The sequence below is a fragment of the Cucurbita pepo genome, chromosome 2, assembly GCF_057944985.1.
Source record: "Cucurbita pepo subsp. pepo isolate OVF chromosome 2, ASM5794498v1, whole genome shotgun sequence".
Classification (NCBI taxonomy): domain Eukaryota; kingdom Viridiplantae; phylum Streptophyta; class Magnoliopsida; order Cucurbitales; family Cucurbitaceae; genus Cucurbita; species Cucurbita pepo.
Genome location: NC_141799.1, coordinates 13,168,163 through 13,195,548, shown reverse-complemented (window position 1 = coordinate 13,195,548; position 27,386 = coordinate 13,168,163). Strand labels below are relative to the sequence as shown.

At 34.9% G+C, this 27,386-nt stretch overlaps 4 protein-coding genes across 5 annotated transcripts in view; 2 read left to right on the top strand and 2 right to left on the bottom strand.

Annotated features, from left to right (window-relative positions):
• Nucleotides 1-1,363: 1,363 nt before the first annotated feature.
• Nucleotides 1,364-5,604, top strand: LOC111786848 (uncharacterized). Its single transcript, XM_023667060.2, has 3 exons — nucleotides 1,364-2,033; nucleotides 2,598-2,765; nucleotides 3,728-5,604. Exons 1-3 carry the CDS (start codon nucleotides 1,521-1,523, stop codon nucleotides 5,330-5,332), a joined length of 2,286 nt encoding a protein of 761 aa, XP_023522828.2. The 5' UTR covers nucleotides 1,364-1,520; the 3' UTR covers nucleotides 5,333-5,604.
• A 1,082-nt stretch (nucleotides 5,605-6,686) lies between these two features.
• Nucleotides 6,687-27,386, bottom strand: part of LOC111787450 (ubiquitin-conjugating enzyme E2 7) — an 85,412-nt gene continuing 64,712 nt past the window's right edge. The window contains exons 2-7 of the mRNA XM_023667414.2: nucleotides 13,086-13,193; nucleotides 12,861-12,963; nucleotides 12,279-12,376; nucleotides 12,091-12,191; nucleotides 8,960-9,037; nucleotides 6,687-7,240 (exon numbers count right to left, since the gene is read on the bottom strand). Coding sequence (XP_023523182.1) covers nucleotides 7,163-7,240; nucleotides 8,960-9,037; nucleotides 12,091-12,191; nucleotides 12,279-12,376; nucleotides 12,861-12,963; nucleotides 13,086-13,131 — 504 coding nt within the window. The 5' untranslated portion in view covers nucleotides 13,132-13,193 and the 3' untranslated portion in view covers nucleotides 6,687-7,162. The remainder of the gene's footprint in view (nucleotides 7,241-8,959; nucleotides 9,038-12,090; nucleotides 12,192-12,278; nucleotides 12,377-12,860; nucleotides 12,964-13,085; nucleotides 13,194-27,386) is intronic.
• On the top strand, nucleotides 16,740-17,657 carry LOC111787437 (osmotin-like protein). Its single transcript, XM_023667396.2, has one exon. It carries the CDS (start codon nucleotides 16,837-16,839, stop codon nucleotides 17,506-17,508), a length of 672 nt encoding a protein of 223 aa, XP_023523164.2. The 5' UTR covers nucleotides 16,740-16,836; the 3' UTR covers nucleotides 17,509-17,657.
• On the bottom strand, nucleotides 20,427-26,356 carry ALB3 (63 kDa inner membrane family protein). Of its 2 annotated transcripts, none has more exons than XM_023667262.2 (11): nucleotides 25,900-26,356; nucleotides 25,487-25,597; nucleotides 25,318-25,392; nucleotides 25,124-25,184; nucleotides 24,936-25,009; nucleotides 24,737-24,841; nucleotides 23,040-23,147; nucleotides 22,848-22,951; nucleotides 22,523-22,669; nucleotides 22,322-22,448; nucleotides 20,427-20,675 (listed from the first exon to the last, which is right to left on the bottom strand). In XM_023667262.2, exons 1-11 carry the CDS (start codon nucleotides 26,239-26,241, stop codon nucleotides 20,565-20,567), a joined length of 1,365 nt encoding a protein of 454 aa, XP_023523030.1. In that variant the 5' UTR covers nucleotides 26,242-26,356; the 3' UTR covers nucleotides 20,427-20,564. The 2 variants fall into 2 exon arrangements, with proteins under 2 accessions (XP_023523030.1, XP_023523035.1); XM_023667267.2 differs by having other exon boundaries at nucleotides 20,427-20,672; nucleotides 25,900-26,353.

The window sequence follows — 27,386 nt, the reverse complement described above, 5'->3', positions numbered from 1 at the left end:
AAATATGAAAAACATTGTGTCTAGATGACAATTTACCTATTCCCAAATTGTACGGTGTGTTTATGTAAGTTAGTTTCGAAGTCAAAACACATCATATGGTTTTTGGTATAGTGATGTTAGTCCTATTTCAACACATTATCTCTTAAAAACATTATCGATTATCAACTATGGTGTCTATGTAGGTCAATCCTGTAAAACCAAATTCTACTACGATGAAAAAACTTCGAAAACACTTCTAATTACATTTTTTTTCTTCCCTTCAACAAATAAAAACTAAGAATCAAACTATTGAATTTAAATAGTAATTCTTGTATTATTCACTCAATTAGGTTAGGTAAAAAAAAAAAAAAAAAAAAAAAAAAAACTAGATATTATGTAACAGTTCAAACCCACCGTTAATAGATATTTTCCTCTTTAGGTTTTCCGTTCCGGACTTTCTCTTAAAGTTTTAAAATGTATCTACTACGAAAAAGTTTCTACATTCTTATAAAAAAAATTGTTTAGTTCGTCTTTCTAAACGATGTGGGATCTCACAATTCACCCTCTTTTAGAGTCAGCATCCTCGCGAACACTCGTTTCTCCATAATATCCCAAAAGGATATTAAGATTTTCAATTGTGATAAAATAGAAGGGAGGGAGCAATTTGACGCAAGTTGAGAAAGAGGCACAATAACCACTCATTTAGCCAAGGGACAACCCGCCCATGGGCTACTTACTTGCCTATCATTGCTTAACAACTCAATACCATTATCAAATATAAATAAACCTCACACCATTCTAAACAAAGTTTCCATTGTGGTAATCATCCAATATCAAACCACATATTAACATATTCTTCCTTTCATTAGTTAGGTAAAGCATTAACAAAAAAAAACAAAAAAACAAAAAAAACAATACATAATCCATATTCAATTTTCAATTTCGTGCCAAATGGATTCTTGAACTTTAAAACGCGTTTAATATCTAATATAAACACTTAAACTATTCGATATTTTTTATCACAGACCCATTAATTTATATATTTTTTTAACTCAAGTCCACTAACAGTAGATACCATTTTGTTTAGACTTTTCCTCCGAATTTTCCTCACAGTTTTAAAATGCATAGGCTAAGAGAGGTTTCTATACCCTTCCAGAGATGTAGAATCTCACCCGAGTAAAATATAATATAAGGATAGATTCGGAGAGAAAGAAAGCGATTTATGGATGTTTGTTGTTTCACTCAAGTGCAAGGCACTGAAAACGTGAATAAAAGGACGATAAACAAGTACAGAAGAAAGACAGAAAAATGCGTGTTAAATTAATGGCTATCAAAATTTATTAATGCCCACCACAATTGGAAGCTTATATATACATATATATATATATATATATATATGTGTTTAGGGCCACATGGGTTCCACTAAGGTAACCCACAATCTTCCAATTCATTACTTAAAACCTCTATAAACCCTTTCAACATTAGATCCTCAAACCTTACACCCATTAACAATTACATTCACGACCACTGATCTCTTTCTAATGGCGTTGTGGCTCACCTGCCTCGCCGCCGGTTGCCGCACCGCCGTGGCTTGCGCTATAATCGCTGCTGCCACTGTCTATGGCCCAGCTTCTCTCCGACAGCAAGTCACTTTCCCCGCATTCTCTTATGTCACTGCCATCCTGATTGTGACGAATGCCACTCTCGGCGACACCATCCGTGGCTGCTGGCTGGCTCTCTACGCTACTTTGCAGACTGTCTGTCCAGCCATGGCTGTGTTTTGGCTCATCGGACCGACCAAATTCTCTTACGAAACGATCGCTTTGACCGTGGCGTTGGCTTCCGTTGTGGTGTTGCTGCCTAGCTCCACCCATGTGTTGGCCAAGCGGATTGCTTTGGGTCAGATTGTGATTATTTATGTTGTGGGTTTTATTGGCGGCGTTCACACTCAGCCTCTCATGCACCCTGTTCATGTCGCCGCCACCACCGCCATGGGCGTCGCCGCCAGTGTCCTCGCCACCCTTCTCCCCTTTCCTCGCCTTGCTTCTCTTGAGGTAATTATTTAGTTTACCGCTACTCTTTTATGGTAACTTCTTAATTGTTCTGTTTTTTACCCTTTGCATGTGTTCACATTTGGATAAATAATCTGTCATATTTTTACCCTTATAATTAATTTAACAAAAATTCCTTCATTTTATAATTTATATATATATATATATATATATATATATATATGTAAGTTCGTACGTAGAAAATGATTGTATTAATACATTTAGATGTTACTCAAAAAAAGAAAAAATAAATAATTAAATAAAGTATGTAGAATAGTTGTAAAAAGAATAAAAGATAAAAGATTATAGGAATTTATGCTCGAATATTTTGAGCATTCAAAACTTTTTTTTTTTTTTTTAAATACTGGAAAAGATTGAATCTATAAATAAAAAATAATAAAACTTTTCAAATTCCAAGCACAAAATTAATTATTTCATATAGAATTTATTTTTATTTTTATTTTTAACCATGGCAGTAATAAAAAGTAAATAGTGGACATATATACTTTTTTTTATTATTTATAAAAATGTATAATAAGTTAAATAAAAATTGATGTATTTGTGAAGGTGAAGAAGAAGAGCAAGGCAATGGTGGACAACGTGGCAGAGCGGTTAAGGCTGTTAGTGAAAGCAGTTCTTGCTGACAATGACACCGTGGCAGTTGGGGCTATATCTAAAGCTTCACTATTGTCCACTTCAGCAACTAAACTCCTACACCCAATAAGACAACTCCAAGTAAGCATTTTATTTTATTTATTTATTTTTTTTTAATGTATTTACAAATCTAAAAAATATCAATTATAAAGCTTGTTATATATTTAATGAAATAGAACTATTAGATTTTATTTAAGTTAATTACACAATTTAGAATTTTTCTTTTTACAAAATATCTATTATGACAAATTTGTAACTATTTCTACATCGATACCCATCCTTTGTCAGGTCTTACATCATCAAAATCCACCTACGTGTAAATTTTAATATTAAATTAGAAAAAAACACAAATAAGTGGAAGCTTTTTTTTTTTTTTTGGAAAGCACTAAGAAGTGCATGTAAGATGCACTTGAAACATTTTGTAGTGTTTTTAAAGTTGAAAATTACTATTACCGATCATTTAATCTAATGAAATTTAGAGTTTCTTTATTATTGTTATTATTATTTTTTACGATGTGGTGAGTCATCATTCACTTTATTCATTAGTTTCAATGGTGACAAGGAGCTTTCATTTCATTACTTCTTTTACGAAATAACTCACAAATCTCGATTGGAAATTGCAACCGTCTTTATTTGTACATACATCTTTAGATCATAGTACTATTTATGAAGATGTGGAAAACATTGACTCAACCGGTCCACGTTCTATCTTTTCTTTTAATAGATGTTTTCTTTTGATCTTTGGTCTCCATGTCGTGTTGGAAGATGAAAGTCTCACGTCCGCTAATTTAGGGAATGATCATGGGTTTATAATCAAATAATACTCTCTCTAATGGTGTGAAACCTGTTGGGGAAGTCCAAAACAAAGCCATGAGAGATTATGCTCAAAGTGAAAAATATCATACCATCGTGGAGAGTCATGTTCATCTAACTCTCTGATTTTTTTAATGTCCATCCGAGTCTTGTGTTACGAGAAGTCTGAAACATGTTCCAAAGTTTAAGGATGGGAAATAACAACGTTAATGTTGTTTTGGGTGGAACAGGAAAGCATGCAATGGGAATGGATTATTCCATACAAAATGTGCGGACAGGGATGGTCGAGCGGCGTTGACAAGCTGCAAAATTTGGAGACGGCGTTGAGGGGAATGGATTTAGCTTTATCCAACATTGCTTCATATCCAATCCAAACACTTAAAGATCAATCACTTAGAAATGGTCTAAACGCTTTGGAAAATCACATCACCAAAGCTTTAATCCAAAACGCTTATTCACCGTCTGATTCACATACTTTCCCTGAGTCAAACCCAGATGAGGAAGCCACAATAAACAAGATCACTCAATCCAACCAAGAAATGCCAACAAACCCAGATGATCTTCCCTCTCTGTTCTTCATATTCTGCATGAAACTCCTCCTGATCAAACCCAACAACCCACAAATCAAAAAACAAGAACCAAATCAAACATGGGTCTCTGTTCCAATATGGAGTAGCTGGGCCTCACAATTCAACACTAAGAGGCTAATTCCAGTGCTAAAATCCGCTCTTTCATTGGGGATTGCGGTGTTCTTGGGATTGATGTACAGCAAAGAAAATGGATTCTGGGCGAGCTTAGGAGTGGCTGTCAGCATTGCTTGTACACGAGAGGCTACCTTCAAATTGGCTAATGTTAAGCTTCAAGGAACAGTGGTGGGATCTGTGTATGGAGTTTTGAGCTTTGTTGTGTTCGAAAATTTTTTGTTGGGTCGGCTTCTTTGTCTTCTCCCCTGCTTTGTCTTCACCAGCTTTCTTCAGAGAAGCAAAATGTACGGCCCTGCCGGTGGAGTTTCCGCCATTATTGGAGCTGTCATCATTTTGGGAAGAACAAATTACGGCTCTCCTAAAGAACTCGCTTTTGCTAGAATCGTAGAGACAATTATTGGCCTCTCATCCTCTGTTATGGTTGATATCCTTCTACAGCCAACCAGAGCTTCAAAATTGGCCAAATTTCAGCTCACTGTCAGTTTAAGAGCACTTCAAAAATGCATTGATTCGTTAAATTCTCCAGAGGATTTGAAGGAATGTCAGAAGAATTTGGCAACTCAAATTGGAGAGCTGAAGAAGCTAATTGATGAGGCTGCAGAGGAACCCAATTTTTGGTTTGTGCCATTTAAGACAGATTGCTATGGGAAGTTGTTCAAGTCACTGTCGAGAATGGTTGATCTTTTTGGTTTTATTCATTGTGCAATGAAAATTGGGAAAAATCAAGAGGAGGACATTGAGAAGGTGAAGGAAATGGTGAGTTCTTTGGTGGGATGTTATGTGGAGGTGAGTTCGTTGAAATCATTGAAAGTTCTTGAGAAGAATGGTGATGGTGTTGGGGATGTGGAGATGGGAGTGGCGCAGAGGGAGGGGATTGATGAAATGGAGAAGAAGAAGATGGTGTGTTCATTTTTGCAGCATTGTGTGGAGGCTGTGGAGCATGAAAGTGAAGAGCTTAAGAGTGAAGCAATTCTGAGGCTGAGTGCTTTGGGGTTTTGTTTAAGCAGTTTGATGAAGGAGACGGAAGAGATTGGGAAGGCAACCAGAGAGTTGATTCAATGGGAGAATCCTTGCAGCCATGTTGATTTTAATGAAATCACAGCGAAGATTCATGCACTACAAAAGAACTAAAGGGAAGGGTTTGAACTAAAAACATTAATTTTCTAAAGTGAATAATCGCATTTCCTTTGTATAAATAACCCTACAATAACATGTATAACTCATCCCATTTTTCTATTTTATATACACTAAGGGATAGGTGTATTTGTACGAGTCGAGCTTTTAAACGAACAGATCGAGAAAGAAAGGTTCCACGTTCTCTGAGTGGTTGATCTTAGCATGCTAGCCACAGTTGAATTTCATATAATGATAATACTTTTTCTTTCTTAGCGCTTTGCCCATAATTTTGTACGGTGTATTATTCTAGCGCTAGGCTAGCACGCCCTTCCTCTAATAATTGGGTTAGCTTTGAAGCAGGCAATTCTGTCATATTATATTAGTTGTAGGGTGGTGGGAGCTTTAAGAATTTAATATCAAGTAAAGGGGACTCTATCATGATCTTACGAATCTAAAGATCTCAAAATGGAAGAACGAGCTCTTTTGCTCACCCCTCTCCTTACCTCTAAAGGGGCACAAGCACTTAACTTGACAGGGGATAGAGATTCTTCACTCGCATAACTGCCAAAACTACGAAAAGTTTCGGTCTTAACACCCTAGCTACCGCTGTCCAACTTTTTTTCCAAGTGGAAGAGTCGGGTTTCCCGCTTACCCACAATAGAGGAGCTGCCCCCACCAGGCAAGTGGCCGCAAGTCATAGCACATTTTCCACACAACAAATCCATTTTGAAGTTGACTAATTCACTCGGCCAATCGTCAAAATGTGTACAAGATACCATAAAGTCTCAATATCTCATTAGCACATTTGTCTAAAACATGAATATCATTGATTTTGAGGATACAAGTATTACATATTGACAATACGCATCCTCAAAATTGAGACTTTATCTCCCTTAAATACAAGTATTTTATCATTTGGTATTATCTAGAACTCATGGTTAATCAACTTGAATGTCATAGCAAACAAGCAATATTTCGTAGGTCGAGAACTCTAATGTTATAATACTCTCGAGCGTAATTAACCAAAATATCTAATTAGTTTCACTAACATACAAATCTCAAGTCTAATTATGGCAACACTTCTAAAGGAGTCTAAGCCTCTTACAATTTGGAACGAACACTTCAAAAGGAATCTTCAATTTAAATTTTTAATCAAAATTCAAAAAACAAGAACAATAACATGGACAATGTAAAAGTCCTTGGTGCACGTTTTAGTAAGATATTCATAAGAAAGTTAAAATCCAAAACGCTTAGTGAAAAGAGAATTAAAAGCTTACAGAACAAACAAGATTTTTCATCATTATTACATTCAGAATCTTCAAACATAATCAATCAATCACCACCCAAGCTAACAGAATAAAACGAAATCTTACCAATAAAATATTTGCCCGCAAGAGGACTTTTTAATAATCTTCTCAAAGGATGCTTAGGCTTAATCTTAGTAGTATACGGCACCCATCAATATCAGAAAGCTCAATCTGTCACACCCAAACCCCCCCCTTTTTTTTTTCTTTTAACAAACGAAAAGCATTAAACAAAATGCTTTTGTTACACAAATCATCCTAGTAGTAATCACTTTTAAAATGCAGAGAGGAGAACAAAATAAGAAGGAAAAAAATATTAAAATAAAATAAAAATAATAAAAAGAAAGGAAGAAAGAAAGAAAGAAAGAAAAACAAGAAGTAAAATATATGGGTGACAGCTCTCCATTCATTGACGTTCTACAAGACCCACTGGCACCAAGTGAACAGGTGAAGTCCCATAGCAAAGATAAAATTTAAACACCCACAGCCACAAAAAAAGCAGAAGAGACAACGCAAAGCACTTGCTGCCCCGCCTTTCTCATCATAGCATTTCCTGTGACTTCCTCACGCAGCGGCTTACCTTTTTCTTAAAATCTTCCCGCCTATCCCTCCATTCCTTCTGCATCAACACACACAAGCTTATTGATCTCAAAACCTAATACAACACAACAGCTCAAATGCTTTCTTCCAAATTATCAAACGATGGATGGACTAAAATATTGGGTAGATATTTGACATCCTACTACATGCAGACTTAAGCTTCCAATTATATCACTCACAAACTTTAGCTGTATTGGGTCAAACAAACATACACAACCCAACAAATACAGCACAGATAACCTTCGCGTGTGGTCAAACAATTTCACTGAATCAAGTTCAATCTAAGCATATCTCATGACACCATAAGAATAACAACTCAAAACAACTTATACAATATTATATTATTACAAAGTTAACCTATGACCAATAAAGATTACATTAATGCTGCAATTGCACGAGAAACTCGCGGCTCATGTGGAAAGGACTCGACAAAACTAATGACTCGACAAGACCAAAGGCTTGAAATGAATCTGAAGCTACGAGGCACCTTACCTAGCCTCTTGCCATAGGAAAGTGCTGAGTGCACCTTGAAAACTCTAGCTTGGTAAGGTTGGATTTCCCTTAAAAACCTATCAGCCAATCTATCACCTTGAATTTTTTAAGTTTCAAGTCCACAGTTGTAGATTCCATAGCTTGAATAACCATTGAACTACCAAAATGACATCTAGACGTCCTAAGGGCAATGGAAGATTATCCTCTACAATGCCACACGCCCTCTGCAGAAATATACCCATCCCTCTCATTGGGACTCACCGTCACAGTTCAATCTACCCTTCAGTTATGACACATCCCAGGGAAATCTGTTCCAACTAAAAGACAAATCTGCAACACACTGCACAATTAGTTGTCCCTAAAAAACTCTTTTTCAAAATTATCGAGAAGCCTCTTCATCACAGAACTTCCTAAAGATGAATAATGCAGGCACTATTTCCATTCACAAACCTTCTCCTTCCAATTGACTGCCATATAACCCTCCCATTTCTCTCTCCCCCAACTATCTCCATTCCACTAACCCTTTTATTTTTCTTACTAGCTGGCCTTGTTGATCAAGGTCAAAGGTTGTGGGTAAAACAGTAAACCAAGGTTATAGGCGAGAAAACTTTGTATATCAAAAATCCCAAGTTGGCATTGGGCATGTAATAAATATCTTCATAGATTAACGGTGGTGGGTCATGATGTATATCAAAAAAGTAACTCAATTACACATTTTCTTAAACTCTATCCAGTTTGAAGTACCCGTTTTGTCCTTTTTTTCCTACTATACACATATAATTATGAACTATCACGATGCATATCTTGAATTTTAAACAACTAGCTTTGAAAGCGAAATATCACAAATTTAGGGATAAGAAGACTAATGGTTTGATAAAAATATGAAATATGCAAAATGTGAGAATAGATGACAAGACAAAAGAGTATTGAGAACAAGAGGCTGGCGGATAGAGAACATGGACAAACTAAAAGGCAGAAAGAAAGACTGATCAACTATCAAGGATATCAAAAAAATATATGAAGAAAACAATAAAAGGATGCAAAAATAAGAAAGGGGAAAGGAACAGACATCAAGGCAAAAAGAAGAGAGATTCACACGTGAATGTTGCTTGGTGTTTCTCTAAGTCAGCTAATATAAAGGGATGATTCTTTTGCACGTAAGGTACTCAAACAAAAAGCAAACGTAGGTTGCCATATATGAAGCATAGATAGGACAAACATTGGACAAGAATGAACAATCACTTACAGCAGCTTCAACATTTGCAGGTGATTCATCATTTGGGCTCGATAGCATTGATATAATACTCAAAACTATGCTTTCAACCTACAACAACAACAACGGAGTCTTCATTAATATTTACACAGCCCAGGGAAAAGAAAAGTTCTTCACCGCATCCTTGAATTGGTGCTATCATCGTGAGGAAGTTCAGTTAAGAAGATTAATGAACATAGCAAGCAAGACCAAGAAACAATCGAGAGGATGCCTACCTCTAGAAAATACTTTTAAGACGAATTTAAGTTTACACAAGTCAGAGACCCATAAAAATATTTTACAGCGTAACATTATCTAAAAGACCTGCACAACAATATCACTGCAATTTAATGTCCATTTTACCATTCCAATTACTAAATGGCCATTCACTTCTTAACTTGAGGATTGGACATCTTACTGCAGAATCAGAGTCAAACAGTCATGCACTCACTCAATAGTTAAAACAACCCCCTCTTCTCCGACTCTTTTTAGGAAGGAGGGCACTGTCTGAGAAAGAAATGTCCAGGAGCTTCCTCAGAATGATAGGTAGGTAGTAATTCTAAGCAATATTTTTTTTATGTAATTAGTTCTAAGCAAGATTTTTCAAAAAACAAGACGCTACATTATACCAAATGTCAAAATCCAATGTTGTAATAACATTATTAATCATAATTCATTTTGAAGGTCAAGAAATATCCAAAGAATTGAAAAGGAAAAGTGGAACTGCTTTAGAACATCTAAAGTTCAGTGCAAATCCCACTTCTAATCAAAACCATGCTGCACACGCAAAGCCAAAAACAGGATGATTTAGCCTCAAAACTGAAGACCTGCAGTTTATCTTAGAATGATAGGGAAGAGGATGAACAAGGTGAAGCAGTGGGTGAAACCACGGTAGAAACTATAAGTAGAGTAGAAATTTCTACTAGAACGGAAGCTGCAATTTTCAGCTATACCTTCGAATAAAAAACAAGTTTTACTACAGGAAACAAATACCAAAAATAGTAAAAGACCTGTTTTTTTCTGAATATAGTTCCAAATCATTAAGCACCTTCTGCATGGGTGCATTTTAAAATGAATAGTTATCCAAGTTTCAGTTCACTATTTGACATCTAAACACAAGAAGATCCAAGGAGAATATGTTTTTTTTTTTTTTTTTTTTTTGAAACAAGGAGGTCATGCTTTAAAGTCGCAACATCAGTCCTTAACTTAGAAGGTACACACCTACAATTGTTCATTTAAACATATATAGTTTAAATGAAAAAATAAAAAATAAAATCGTACTAATAAGTCTCCATCTGAAAATTCGAGAAAGACGTAATTTAAAATCAAGATACTTCATAACAAAGAAATGCATATCGTCATAAGTTAAATGACATACATAAAGGGTAAAATTATTATAGCACTAAAAGTGGATGATGTTAAATAATTCATGGAGGATAGGAACATGTACTGATTGAAAATCAGGAAACTATTTGAATCAATCTCATGCCACAGATGATCCACCAAATGTTAAACCAGAATAGAACATACATTCTAAGTAAGGCCTAATTTTTAGAGAAACTGAAAGAAATGGCTATTATGAAAAATAGCCAAGAATTGTTTTCTTATGAAAAATGGCCACGGTATTTTTAGGGGCACATTTTCCTTCCATTTTTAACCTTGTAAGCAACTTGATGAATAAGCTTCTTAACTTCTGAGGGCGTAACCAAAGATACATATTTTCCAAATTTTAATTTCACAACCCCTGGAATTGTGTAATTAATTTTTAAATTTCCAAATCTAATAAACTTATTGTATATTATAAAATTGATTCAAACCTTTTACGGTTTATTTCTTTCCAATTCTAAAATCTAAATACACCATTTTCTATTGTGGCAACCTTTACTATATTTCTTCAGTCAGTTACATCACTAACTCCATTGATTACTTTCAATTTTGTAGACTTTTAGATATCTAGATTATTGGTATGCTAGGAAGCCTAGTATTGAAGTTTCTATCTACCCTAAATTTTCAATTAGTTTTAATGATCTCACAAAATTATGAAGTGTTCTTACTCATCTGTATGCATGGTGATTACCCCTCAGATTTTTTTTAACAAGACTAAGAACATTTGTTTTGAAGAGTTGGTTTGATCCTGTTTTAAATGTTCCCAAAATATTAGTTATTTGCATGTATGAAATTCTAATATTTTTTTAAATTCAACTAAATATTTCTATTATGTGAAAGTTAGATTTTGAGAAAATTAAATCTATGTTTTTTTTCAACTTTCCAGGTTTTAAATATGCCTCAATTTTGAATTAAGTTTTAGTAATTGTAAGAAATCTTCATGTTTATTTGGGTAAGAGATTTTACCAAAATTCCAAGATTTAGATCCATATTTTGTTGTCCACATGATCCCTTGATTTATGAGATTTGTTTTAATCACTAAAATTCCAAGATTTAGATCCATATTTTGCTACATAATTCCTAATTAATATTCGATTATACTGTTTGCTAACTTATCCAATAAAAAGGTCAGTTTGCACTAAAATTTGGTCATTCATGTTGCTATCCCTAATTTTTAAGGTTTTCCTATATATGACATATCCCATTCTCATCTTATTATATGCTGAGACAGATAAGATGACTGGTAAAGTTTTTAAACCATGTAGGTGATGTGGATGATACGCATAATAATATTACTAAAGATACAAATGTCAGATAAATTTCTAGACTTATCAGCCTGAGAGTGCATATGTTATTTACAGTCAAATATTGCTTCTCCAAGTATTCAGTAAGGTGAAGTTCTAGCACTCAAATCTCATGAAAACTGTATCTCTAGAATATTTATATTAACTATTAGTGCTGATGGAGGAAGTGAAAACTCCAAAAGAAAGAAACGAAATAACAAACGAAAAGAGAGAGGAATGTTACTAGGAGAAAAAATTAAAAGAGAAAGGAAAAGCAACTTAAAATTGTTCAATGAACCTTCCTAACCAGTCATCGCCTACTGTCCAAAAGTGGGTCCACACATTTAAGAATAATGGGGTAATGGGCATCCATAACTTCAAATTTTAATTTTTAAATCAATTTTACATGAAAATGACGAAATATTTTTAAAAGAACTAATAAAGTAATATAGATACCGTATGAACAGGGGTCCATCGCTCACTAGCAAGCTCATAGCCATTGGGATCATCACCAGGAGGATGAAGGATTGAAATACAAACACGCCCATCAGGATAAACTACAATTTAGTAAACAACTTCAATCTCAAAATGCTTCAATGATAAGAAATAGAACATCAAATAATATAATAACAAGAGTAACAGACCATTAGGATGCCAAAGCTCAGAAGTAAACTTCACGGACGGAGGACTATTAGGATAATTTGATGGAAAACTCATAATGGCATTAAAGAAACCCCCCTCGCTGCAATAAGATTATTACAACATCATTAGATAGATATACAGACATTAACCAGTACAAAAATAACTAAACTAACTTCACGTGGTCAAGGCTAGAAAAATATTAGAACATCCAAACATCCGTAAATTAGAATTTAAGGGCGTTTCCTTCCCAGTTTCTGGAAGGAGAGAAAGTAAAAACAAGAAGTGGGCAATGAAGGGCGCAAAATAACAGCAACTAGACTAAAGCCCTCATGGAACAAGAGAAATAAGGTAAATCAATACCTAAAACATTAGAGGCATTAAAATCTCCCAATTTTAATCCAAGAACATGATAAGGAAAAAAAAAAAACCCAACTCCCGAAAAATTAAACAAAGGCCACAATCCCAAATCTTAATTAAATTCAATATAAACCAACAATACCAGGTAATAACAAACAGTATAAACCCTAAACCAAACAGTCACATCTAGAAAATAAAAACGAAAATTCGTAGCAGTATACACATACTAAAGCGTATCAGGGGGGCCAATAATCGTAACACTCCATTCAAATATATTGCTCTCATCGACAAGACCGGCGGAGAAGCCATCGACGGGGTTCTTGCAGAGATCTGAAAGGCATGAAACAGAAGGTAACAGGACAGTTGAAAAAGGAACATCGAAATAAACCCTACGAGTCGAGGATTTCACATAATCAGATTAAGAGAATCGAATTCACGAAAATAAAATCCACCTTTAAGCTGCTTCTGAAGGAGGAGACTTGCTTGAGAAACAGCCATGGAAGAACGGTTGGATTCGGCGAGACCTTCGAGCTCCTCGATTGCGAACGAACGGAAGAGGAAGAGGAAGAGAGAGAGAGAGAGAGAGAGAGAGAGAGAGAGAGAGAGAGTAAAGAAATCGCTCCGTTACGTTATTTATAATTATATAGACGAAAGTTTACGGAATGTGGACTCTTTGGCCTGTGTGGGTCGGGAATGGAAAAGAAAAAAATAATCGCCAATGAGAGCATGCCACGTATACGCATTCGGAATCTCATGCATCTCTACGGTCCGAGTACCCCACTGGATTTTAACTAATTATTCTCCCTTCCACTTCACTGAACGAATATCTTTTCCAAAAATTTAATAAATATATTCTTTTAGATTCGTCAAAATTAATATATTAATAAATAATATCAACAATTAATATTAATAAATATCAATGACGGTTAAGATTTTTATCTCTTTCATCAGATTTTGCCTATTCAGTTCTCACCAAATAGTTATTAGATTTTAATTGATACAAAGATTCTATAATTTTAATTTAATAAACATTTATAAAAGTAAAAATTTAAAAAATTACATTTGTTTAATCCATATATTAATTAAGAATAATTTACAAAACTACCGTGTGTTCTATGATTCATTAAAAGCATATAAGAATAAATGAATTTTTAAAATAAATTTTATTGGAGATTACAAATTACAATATTTTTTATTCTCAGCATCCAAATGACTCCCAAACAAACGCAACTTTCCTATTCCATAAAATAAAGGTGTGAAAGATAATATTAGGAGGTCAGAGGAACCAATTCTCTATATTGAAAATTGAAATAGAAAGTTGATTTGAAAAATAAGAACCATTTTATTCCATGTAACTTGGAAATTTATGTTTAAAGTCTCGTATTGATATAAATAGGAGTGGTTACCTAACAAGGGCACATTCACTCTCATATATTTCAACTCTCAAGTATAAGTGATATGAATTAAGATATCAATCATGCAATATAAACTATAGGAAAAATGTTTTTAAAATGTTATTCAAATTATCACCAGAGTTATGGTGTTTCTTTAATGTATTTGAAAACTTCTATTTACTTTGAGGTTACATTTAGTTACAACTCTTAAAATGTCTCATTAAAGGTTAACAGTATTCGTTTTGATATAAAGTCATGTATATTATATTTGTAAAGTAAACTTGAAGATGTAGTAAAAAAAAAAGCATTTGTGCTCTCCTTTAGCCAATTGTGACGTTTATTTCTAATTCTATGCGATTTAGATTATATGTTTAGAATCATTCAAACTTGACATGATCTTGATAGTGGAGTGATGGGTTCACATATTTGATAATTCAAAATTTACATTTCCTTAAAGTTATTCCTTATTATTAGGTGTTGTATACAGTGTATTTATATCTTCTATGTAGCATTTTGCCTAACATATTTTGACGTTTAAGTCAGTACAAATCTAAGGAGATGTCGGGGTGAACACATTTTTGTGCGTACCTAGATATAATCATGTGAGTCCAACTATTTGTAAAAAATTGAAAGGACCCGAACACCGAGTTGTTCCGTTAGCATTATGTAGATCTTTCTTTTTGTAAGATGATGATCTTAAAATGATTCTTGGCATAAAGCAGTCACCTCAGCTGTTGTCGGAGGCTTAGTTCTTTGGATGCTTGGTGTGACAAAAGAGAGAGCCAAAGTATTTGTTTAGAGAGAATGAATATGAGCTAAATATTATTCTCTATTTATAATTTTTAATCTTTTTATCTGTTAATTTTAATAAAATCTTTTAGTCAAATTAATGGGTTTGAAAGCAATATAAAATAAAGAATTTAGGAATTAATTAAAACTAAGTAATAACCTTATAGATTTAGTTTGAAGAGTAAAATAACAAAATTTGTTACAGTCAAAATTACAATCAAATGGTTTTAAAATATAGATTAAAATTAAAAAATAATAGCCAAAATTATTATCAGATGGTTTTGGAAACAATATAAATTAAAGAATTGAGGATTTAATTCAATATGAAATTATAATTTAATGATAAAACTTTTAAGCATGATGTCAAAATTATTTGATCTATTCAATATAAATTTCAATTTTATATTGAATAAAATTCTAAAACTTTTAATTTTTTTTAATATAAAAATCGTAAAATTGATCGTAGTTAACTGAAATATAAATTAAAAATTCATGAATTTATTAAATATAAAATTGAAAGTTTAAAAATTAAAAAATATATTAAAGTTTATCCATTTTATTAGATATTTTTTAAAATTTATGAAGTAAATGGAGAAACAAAATTATAATTTAATTAAATTTTAAAACAAAAATAAAATTTAACCCTATGATCTTTTTTTAAAAAAAATTAAATCTATTTTTGAAATTTAACCATTTCGCTTTGCGACTGTATTTAATAATTTAATAAAGATGTATTTAATAATTTATTTCATATTTACTAATTTAATTAAAACAAAATAAAATTTAACCCTATGATCTTTTTTAAAAAGAAAATAGATAAAGATGTATTTAATAATTTATTTCATATTTACTAATTTAACTTCAAAGAAATCTCCACCAACAACATTAATTATGACTAATAATTAACCTGAAATGATAAAAGTTTACATGGTTATGGTTAAAATTATATCATAACAAATAAACTCAAATTAGAAGAAAATCAAATTCCAAATAAGGTAAATCAGACCAATTTACAAAAAGAATCAAACTATCGAACTATGAGACAAAGAAAAACCCTAATTTCCTACCCTCGACCTTAGAAAGAGGCCAAAGCCAGCCTCATAGATCGAAGCTAAGAACGAACAAATCACATTCTTTTCTTTAAATAATTTTTATTTTGTCTCCTAATTAGTTTATTTTGTCTATTGAAAAAATATACTTGTAAGGTAAAAAATTACTTTATAAACTTTAAAAACAATTAAATGTGTTTTAAAGTGCTTTTCGCAAATCCACTTTAATTATGAACACTTTTACAAAATATTTTGTTTTAATACTTAATTTACAAAAAGTAAAGAACATCCTCAAGGATTCTTGAAGAACACGAAAATGTATAGTTTAGATAAGGGCGAAGGATTTGATAATTACGTAAACGAGTTAGTCATTAGGTGTTACAAAAGTTTGTATGATATCAAAATAAATCAATTATTAATAACAACTTTTAATTAAAAAAACATTTTAAGTTTAAAGTACAGTGTGAACGTATTAAAGAACTCAAATAAAAAGAATTTTTTCTTATGACGGTGACTAACCATATATGTTTAATATAGGAGAGTTACCTTTACGATCAAAGATTATGAACATTGAGATATCTTTTTTTTTAGGCTTAAGATTATGTTTAATCATATTTGATTGATTCTAAACATGGGATCAAAACATAAATCCTAAAAACTCGATCAACTCAATTTAATATTTGGGTTGGATTCAAAGAATTTTTTTTTTTTTTTTTTTTTTTTTTTTTTTTTTTATGAACTATTTTTATGGGGCAAAACAGTCTTTTCCTCCTCAGTCCTCGCCCAACGGCAACACTTTTCCTCTTCCTCCTATAAAACCCTTACCAGATCCGTCGTTTCCTTTCAACATCTAATCTCAGAGATTGCTTTTCTCTGTAATCTTCATCAATGGCGTTCTCTTCCCTCTCTCTCTCTCTCTCCTCCTCGCTTTACTTTCTCTCTCCGAAGCCACGTCTCCGGGCAGCGGCCTCATGCTGACCCTGGTCAACAACTGCCCGTACCCAATCTGGCCCGCAATCCAGCCCAACGCTGGTCACCCTGTTCTCGAACGCGGTGGCTTCTGCCTCCCATCCCTCTCACACCGCTCCTTCCCAGCTCCCTACGAGCACTGGTCCGGCCGAGTCTGGGCGCGAACCGGCTGCGTCGGTCAGAACGACTACCTAACCTGCCAGACCGGTGACTGCGGCGGGAAACTCGAATGCAACGGCGCCGGTGGGAAAACCCCAGCCACTCTAGCACAGTTCACCCTCCACCACGGCCACAAAGATTTCTCCTCCTACGGCGTGAGTCTAGTCGATGGCTTTAACATTCCCTTAACCGTGACCCCACATGAAGGCCAAGGCGTGTGCCCTGTGGTGGGGTGTAAAGCCAACCTCCTCGAGACGTGCCCACGTGAGCTCCAGGTCCACGCGCCTGACCAACACGGTAAAGTAATAGCCTGCAAGAGCGGGTGCGAGGCGTTGAACACTGACGCACTCTGCTGCAGAGGGCAATACAACAGCCCAGAGATCTGCAAGCCCTCCGCGTTTTCATTGTTTTACAAACACGCTTGTCCATCCACTTTCACGTACGCCCACGACACTCCATCGCTGATGCACGAGTGCGCCGCTCCCCATGAGCTCAAAGTCATATTCTGCCATTAATCAATCCATCCCGACATACCAACCCGGTTGCTCTGTGTTATGGAATGTAAAATTTAGGATTTCTTGTGGTTGTTAATCCTTAAGTCTCGTGTTTCTGTCTTTGTCACTCTTGTTAAATAAAGGGCATTAAAAAAAATTGTTTTTTTCTTTCTTTTTTTGAGAGATCTGAGGGAGTTTGGTACAGAGCAGCTGAGAAAGGTGAGTGGGCGGGTGGCAGTGGCATAGGCCAATCCAATCGACGGGCTTTCTGGCCATGGCCGTAAAATTAGAAAGTTGTTTATTTTATGGCTTTTTCACGTGATATGCTGTGATCCTTGCTACTGCATGTACCTGACCTGCCATGTCTGGCTCTGTTTTAAAGAAAGTTAAAAGTTTTTTTGAAGTCCACACCCAACAACGGCTTTATCTACAAAGAAAGAACATATATAAACAACAAATTTGGTTAGATTGATTTAAAAGTTTCCAAATGGTCCCTACCCCGTTTGAATTTAGTATTGAATACTCACTATAGTTTAGTAATTTTTGGCTTATGCTGTGTGAAACCCACCACTTTAAGAGTGTTATTTGAATACATGTACTTTACACGTGTCTTTATTGTGTGTCCATCTGATCTTTAGTACATCGTGTCTTTATTGTGTGTTGATCTGATCTTTGAACTTTAATAGAGTAAGAACTTAATTTTATGTATACTTTATAATAAAAGAATAAAAATTTTGAAAATTGAATTGGGTAGGAATGGGAAAGATATTTCAACTTACTCCCTCTCTCTCTTTCTCCCTACCTACTCTTGTGTGACTTCCTTGATTTGCTCTATCTTGCTTGACATTTTCTCTCTTTCGTATCATCTCTTCCTCTCATATCCATGGTCGGTTGACGATACTCCTTGCCCTCGTCCCTCATCGTCGTCACATTATTTCAGTTTACAGTGCAAGGTGAGTCTCTCATCCTCTACAAAGTCATATTGTTAAGTTTGTGTAATAGAATCCTTAGGTGTTGAATAAAAGAAGTCTTGAAGGTGTAGTCATAGTGACTCAGGTGTTGAACAAAGGAGTTGTGAGCTTGATTAAGGAAAAACTCAATAGTGTAGTTTGTTCGAGAACTCTAGAGAAGTAGTCAGGCTCAGAAGGACTCCGTAATGGAGTCTCAATGATATATTTTGTTTGAGGACATAATTGTTGGAGTCTCTCCTTGGGTAACTAAGGGGAAGAACACGAGTATATAAATAAGGAACACTATCTATATTGGTACGAGATGACCAAATGTAAATCCATGAGGGCTTAAGCTCAAAGTGGATAATATCGTACTAGTGTAGAGGTTTGTTGTGGCATATGCAAAGGATTAGATTCTAGTATGACTCGAAGAGAGAATCATTTTCCATAAAGTTTCATTGTTCGATTTGATCTGAGATTAAACCATAAAATTTTAGATTTTGCATTGAAGCACATGTTACATTTGAAGTTAGATTAACGAAATCAAAATTGAACTTGAATAATCTAACTAAGTACATTTGAACAAATTTTTAATAAAATTTATGATATCGAAATTTCATTTTGAAAAAAAGGTGTATAGCACATCATAAGACACTATGACGGATGAGACTTGAGTCAACTATTTGGGTGCATTTCTACAAGTTTGGATAAAGTCTCTTTAGATTATTCTTCAACTAACCCGAATAATAGAGTAAAAATGAAATCCTAATTTGATGTTAACTAAAATATCTCCCTTAAAATGCTTCAAAGAGAAATGTAAAAAATGAAAAACAATAAACTTTTATTAAAATTGGCTGGTATCATATCATGTCATATATCCATTTCTTCTTATTATTATTTTTACAAACAATGGTCATAAATGACATACAATCATGCCTCATAGGTTTTGAGCCAAAAAAAAAAAAAATGAAGAAGGAGAAAGATAAGGAGAAAGCAATACTTGAAAGTTTCCATAATGGGTGGCCAATAATCATCAACTACAAGTCAATCTTCGATGAGAACTATGCCACGCTTTCTTTTTTCTTTATGTTTTTGAAGTAATTATCTTGTTGAATTATAAATATAAATTTGAATCTTGGGCCGGAAGATTGTGTTCATTACCTCTAGATTTTGTTGATTACCATTTATTATCGTTAACATCATCATTTGATTGTTAATATGACAATAATGAGCTAAGAGTTATGGCAATGCATGCATGAAAAGAATCCGTTGATTACGTAAAATAAAAGCCTGGTGTAATTTTTTTAAAAATGTATTTCACTCATTAGTCTCATCAAGTTTTCGTCTGTCTATTTTTATTTATCTAGTTGATCCACTGTCCACCTAAAATTACCCCTTGTGAGCCCATTTAACATGCTACTTAATATACTAATAACATTATATTTTTAAAATCAAAATCTAAGATTGGAGGATGTAATGCTCGATTAATCAAAATCACAATGAAGGGATAGGAATTCCTCCTTTTACCCATCTTACTAATCATAATGAAGCGTAAGCAATCAATCAAAGGTATCCCAATATAGGTTAGGGTGCGTCGGAATAGTTGATGATTGCTTAGTCTCATCCGAGAATCTATAAACCCATTTGTACTATTTTTTTTTTCAAGAAAAGGGTCGATTTAAGCTCATTCCCTTCCCCCAGATGGCTGTAGCTATGTACTATGAAAAGTGGCATAGTTATCTCAATTAACAGCTTTAGAAACATCATGATCATTGAGAAGTCTCATTCTCAAACCACACAACAATTCAGAAAGATTTTGGTATCAAAACATTATAAATCAAGATGGGTGATTCACCTGAAAAAGCTTCAGCCAATTCAAGAGGGCGATTCATCCTGCTGCTTTCGTTAAACCTTGTTAAATGCCATAATTTCTCATTGCTACTCTGGAACTGTCAAAACGTTGCAGGATGGTTTAACCAAAAAGAAAACTAGTTGAATTTATCTGCACTATATTGAAAAATGAATTAGCCATAAGAAATAGTGGTCATCACTATGTTTTAACTACGTCGCGATGTGTCAACATATACACGGCTCAAAATTGCCTACAAATATATCAGTATATAGTTTTCATACTGCACGTTTCCTCTTTGATCGCTTGCTTCTCTTCTGTCGATTATAGGTTGGGATGTCTTTGTCTGCACCTGACGCATATGCCTCTTCTAGACTGTCCTCACCCTGCTAAACATTTCCAATTAGTTTTTGATGAAAGCCTAATCAATCAGCATAAACATATATCATACCAGCCAGCCATCAGTTATCATATAAATTAATGATCAAGCCATACTACAAAGAAAGCAATGATCTTAATAGGATTATCATACCATGCACTAGAAAATTCATCATATCTGCAATTCAAACCATAAACCATGTATAAACGATGTATTTGACCTTTTAATTGCATAACTATTAATACTGCACCGTTGAATCAAACCGTACAATTTATAATCCAATACCAACACTTGAAGCAAATCGAGCTATGTATTATTGGCTGAGGAAGGATGACGTGAGAAGAAATTAATCGTGTTGGATTAGATTGAGAAACTCGACATTTAATATGTCATGGTTATGTTGATGTCCAGAGTCTGATTGAAATTTTATATTTTGAAGTACATTTAAAGATATAGGTGATTTTACTTAAATTATCTATAAATGGAGTTTAGAAAACTGTGCCTTAACCTATGGAATGTAATCCTCTCTCTAGGTGGAAACTGATGGCACGAATTAGAATTGACCAACATCGGGCGTTTTGGAAGCTCAAAGATTTGGATGCTTAAGCTCAACGGGATTTGGTAGTTGAGTCATCAGGTTTACCTCCTGGACGTAACCCTAATCAAGTGAAGCCACCGCTAGCTGATATTGTCCTCTTTGGGCTGGCCTCCCCTCAAGGTTTTTAAAACGTGTCTGTTAGAGAGAAGTTTACACACCCTTGTAAAAAAATGTTTTATTCCCCTCTCCAACCGACGTGGGATCTCACAATCCACCCCCCTTCAGGGCCCAGCGTTCTCGCTGACACTCGTTCCCCTCTCCAATCGATGTGGGATCTCACAATCCACCCCTTTCGAGGGCCAGCGTCCTCGCTGGCACTCGCTCCTCTCTCCAATCGATGTGGAATCTCACATTTTTCCCAGAAGAATTATGTTTGGATGGAATCTGTTTTATCTGCAAAACTCTTATTCTTTATCCTTTTTTCAAGTCCCGTGGATGGCTTCTAACATAAGAAAAAGACTAGCAAATTTCTATCGCCTCTAAGGGGAAGCCTTCTGGTCATTCCACTTAACTGCTGACCTTTTTCTCTTAGAAGCTTAGAATCCCAAGATCACCTCTTGCATTTCTCAAACACTCAATCCTTATGGTGGCACCTTTCGGACACCTTAAAACTTTAGTTGGTGTGCTCCTCTATCAAGGTTTGACCCTACTTCCACTCGGCCCCAGTATCAAGCAAAAAGGGAAGGTATTGTGCTTGCTATCAAGAGACCTTTGAGAAATTTGGATAGAAAAAACCAATGAAAATTTTCTTAACTTGTAAAAGAGTTGAAAAGAGTGGGAGCTGGCTCACTATAGGGCCTTTTTTGCTGTTTTCTTGACAAATTCCATTTTAGTTATGATTCTTTATGGATTAATACCCATTGGAATTTTTTTCAATGTGTTTTTAATGTAAGTCTCAACAGTTTCCTATAATATATATATACTCTCCCTTTAGAGGTATCAGTATAGCAAACAAAAGAGAGAGCTAAATGTTTAATCCCGCAGTAATGGTTGCAGTAAGTTTGTTTGGGATTTATACTTTCAAGTAAAAGAAAAAAACATTCAACATTGAGTATTACCTTCTCTGATGTCTCCTCATCATACCCATCCTCATTATCAGACTCAGAAGCCAAAGTCAGAATCTCTGCTGATCGAGCTGCCTTGCTTAACTTATTCTTCTTCTCGTCTTCCCTCAACTGCTTAAATCTGTTTTTCACTTTCTTTTGGTCATTAAAGGAAACATAAAGCCTGTCAATAAGCCTCTTCGGTATAAAAATTACCTGTCACCCGTTCTTTCTGATTCGGACGTTCGTTTGGCACGTCCTGCTGTTATGATTCCAGAAGCATCCTCATTTACAACAGGCTTTGCACCTCCTAATTTGCGCAACCATACTTGCTGAGCCGTGCTGAGAACATTGTTGGTGAACCTAACATACGACATGATTTATTAGCTAATGTCAACCAGTTTGTCTAAGAATAACATATGTAGCATGTCTAATTTAGGAAAACATAGGCACTTGTGATGTCTCAGCAAATGCACGTCAATAAGAGCACAACAGAGGAAGATGTACACTTGGAAAATTAGAACCATCACAAGAAACTAACCAGTAAATTGATAACCCTGATGGAACAGACAAGGAGAAGTAACCGATCATGAGGGGAAGAAACTTGAAAATAAGGAGTGTGTTCTTTTGTGTTGGATCATCAGTCTGAATAAAGCAAATCAAATTGAGAATGCTTAAAGAGGAAGTTGAATTGGTCGATTAAACAGCAGATAAACTTGAGATATGTTTTCACCTGGGGAGGCTTCATGATTTCCATTGATACATACTGAGATACGACAAGGAGAACAGGTAATACAAGGTACGCTGCAGTGTCAGACCAGCCCAATGGTGGATGACCATCCTGCAAATAAATAAATACAAAACTCAGGCAGGATTTTCTTAATTGCTATTAGTATCATTTCGATTTTTATTTTTTGTTTGGAAGAAACCAAATTTTTGGCCAGACTGAAAGGCTTATGGCACAACTTTTTATTGTGAAAAAAATTGAATTTTATGTTGGAATTATTATCCTTTCCTCTCCTGTAAAGTTCAAGTAAATAAATAAGGGTCAAAGGTGAAGGACTGACTTTGTCTTAGTGCTTGCTCGTTACCGTATCCGTATCGAAGAGATGCAACAAAGTGTTCGGGATACTATTATTCCGACGGTTAGACCTTTTTTTGATATAGTTTCTCTATTTCAAATTTTTGTGGTACGGAAACGAAAAGACTAGAAAGAATGGACAAGAGATGAAAATCGACTTCAGCCTCGAACCATTGACCCAATCCCTCTACTACCAACACTAACCTCATTGGGGGTGCAAGGGTACAGCCCACAGAATGATTTAGGGTTTTCTATTAAGCCAGTGGTACAATGCCCTTGACAAGTATAAACTACATATTCAAAATGTGGGCCTCACATATTGTCTATATTTGGCTCAATATAGTCTCAAGCCAACTCATGATAATTAGCTTAATATCATTGGTCGTTGACATCAACTAGATTTCCAATATGATGACAGTATGTCATAGAGAAAAAAGGACCCTATTCCTATCATCATGACACATTGTAGTAATATATTCATGCATGCATACTGCTAAAGGTGAAATTGTATAAAACTTTCGAACTGCTTTAGAGAAAGAAGAATGAAGCAGAGAACTTTATTATTATTCTATATATGGAAGAGACCAACTTTATTGAACGAAAAGTATTTTTAAGAAGAGAAGAACTAAAAAACTTGTAATCAATGTGAAGAGGACGAAATCATTTTTAATGGAAAAACCAATCAAAATCAAAACAGTACTTACACGCCTATAAACAAAAGAACCAACCAAACGTCCTGAGAAAAAGATGTCCATAGAGATGCGTTTTATCTTGCTAAAGACCAACCTACCAAGAATCTCTCGACACTTTAAAATCTATTCTATTCCTCTCAAGCCAAATGCTTCATAAAACTACACAAACAAAGAACTTGCACCCCAAGAACTCTTTCTTCGTGCCAAAACAAAGAGAGAAACAAGACTTGATAATTAAACAACAATCTTTGTTATGAGCCAAATAGATGCCAAATGACTCCAAAGACAACTCTGAAATTGAAAGCGTAAACTAACATCTACAAAAAAAAAAGCATGATCCAAATCTTTAAACGTACTCTTACAAAAAAATCTTTAACCTACACAAAAATTCTATACCCTCTACAACAGAAAGACCAATGAGTGCCTCAAAGGGAGGGGGCATACAGGACACGACAGATGGAAAAAAGACCAACAAGTCAATCCACGGAAAAATTGGTGTCCTAAACCAAATGTTCAGTCCTTGGACCAGCCCCCACAAACTGAGAGCTGCTTAGAAGGGTGAGACCTGTTAGATAACCCTACGCTACAAAAAAATCTGTTCCAAAGAGAAACATAATTCAGGCAACATAAGTCATAAAAATGTGGAATTCAGTTTACCACAAAAGGAAACAACCAAGAGATTCCCGCTCCACTTTGTCGAGCAGCAATAGTAGTTGGTCCACCAAGAGAAGGAATCCAAAAGAAACCTTCTGTGAATAATCCCTTCAAGAATTAGCCATATTAGAAATAACAAATTAGCTGTGTTTCAAGTGACCGAAATAATCATCAATAACCGTACAAAGCGAAGTTCAATTACCTCATTTGCCACATTCGAAAGGGCTTGATATAGTCCAATCCAGACTGGTATGGTGGCCAAAGTTGGGAAACAGCCTACAGAAACAGGATACTAATGAGGTCAAAGTATGCATAGGTATCAAGAAAGATCACAACAATGAAAAAAAAAACAGAGAAAAAGGAAAAAACAGACTCATGAGTACTTTGTACCTGCTAAAGGATTAACTCCAGCTTGTCTATAAAGCCGCGATGTCTCAAGTTGTATTCTTTCCTTAAGAATAGAGAAAATAATACGATAGAAGGAAGCAATTACTTTATAAGTGAAACAAGAGAGGAAAACCCTCAATCCAAGCTCAGAACTCAGAAGTTCGTTATAGCTTCCATAAAGAACAGAAATGCCTCACCTGATTGCCAGCGTATCTTTGTTGGATGGCTTTAATCTTTGGTTGAAGATTTTGCATAGCCAATGTTGACTCAACCTTAAATCACAAAAGCATTCATTACCCGTTATGAGAAATCTGTGTAAGTACATAAGGGATTCCCTTGTCAACTGTCATGGCATAACCGACTAACCTGTTGCTTGGTGAGAGGAAAAGTTGCAACCTTAACGATAATAGTAAGTAAAATAATTGCAAACCCATATGCATATGGCACATGCACAGCCGAAAGTCCATCCTTCAACACCTGACACAGTTTAATTTGACATAGTTTCATCGTCCAGACACAGAGCAACATCGAAAAATAGATAACCATTTTGGAAAAAGCCATAAAAAGGTAACAGCAGATTCATTGTTCCTCTATGCATATTGCTTGATATCATCCATACCCCAAGAAGCGCTCATATGAATTGAATTATCAATTCAACACTCAATACATACGAAATACATCTCAGATTTTCTTTTCCACAATAGAGTAATTAACAAGCGCTCATATGAAAGGAATTTATCAATAAAAACAAGGCGAGTTTTATTTATGCGTAAGCTTACTTTAAGAACGACTTCCATGGCATCGGAGATAAATCCAAACCATCCACCGTTCTTCTGCACCGCGGTATCAGCGGAAGTCGATGCGGCCCCACCAGAAACAGTCGAATCCACTGCAACCGCTGCATCAGCAAGTGTGTAGAGCAGGCCTTCGGTCCTGCTAACAATTGCGTCAAAATTGAAGGTGGAATCGAAGGTATGGATGGGGGGAAGTTCATGGAAGCTGAAATTGACTCTGGTGGCGACGTGTCTCCGGTGAGTAAGAGTGTGGAGACGGCCATGGCGAGAGAGAGATGGAAGAGAAGAACCAACGAAGGGGGAAGATGAAATTAGGATTTTCGCCATGGAAGAGTCAGATTCAGCAAGGAATCTAGAGAGAAATTCAGCTTCGCATGAGAGAGAGAGAAGAAATGGTTGATGACGAAAGGGGCTGGCAGTCCAGTGGAGGAGGAGGAAGGTGCGGAAATCAAATCGAATTATCCACTTTGCTATCGGAATGGCGAAGAGGGAGTGCCACGCTGTCCTCTTCCACACGTGCGGAGAAAAAACTTTTCTAAAAAATATATATTATTTTTTTTAATATTTAAATTACGTTATATTATAATAGAAAATGACTCTATTATATTAAACTTTTAATGAGATTAAAAAAAACTAAATCATAATAAAAATATAAAGAAATTATTATATTAGTTTTAAATAATTTGAAAAACTAATTACATCCATAAAAACCTATAGAACTAATTTCAATTAATCATAAAATAATTGTAATAATTATTTTAAATACAATGAACTCATGCTCATCTTGATTTGTGCACGCAAGTGGGGCTATTTGTATGCATTTGAACATCGAAATTACGTACGTCGTGTAACAATTAACTATTTCACATTATGAGAATCGTAGTAAACTTGCTAAATTATTAATCAAGTTTTTTCTTTATTTCATATCCGGAACGTACCATACATGAATGAGTCAGTATGGTGCATGTTTTCATTTATTTTTATTTTAAAATTAAAGAAAATGTATATGGTAACTATGTTGGTAAAAATGGATATTCCTTGATTAACCTAAAAGAAATAACAAAAATTCAAGAGAAAAGAAAAAAAAAAAAAAAAAAAAACTCTAAAATCAGAAAAAATTCAAATGATTAACCCCACAAATAAAAATCCTCCCTTTTTTCAAACACGTTTTTCTTACAGAAAAAATTCAAAGTAAGTTCGACAGCCGCCAGAAGACTCGTCGGCAGACATTCCAGAAGATGCCGACGCCGTCGCCGTTGCCGCCTCCGCGTGCGGCGGAGGCGGCGACGGCGACGGCGGCGGTCCAACTTGTAAATCTCCAGTTGGGTGCGTGGGAAAAAGAGAGAGAGTTTGGGTGGTGGGGTTGTCATTTTGACATGATTGGTACCCAAAGCCGCCATTATGTGATCTCCTCATCTTGGAATTGCTTTGTTGCTGTGGATAAACCCCGACGTTGTTCTGATGTACGTAGT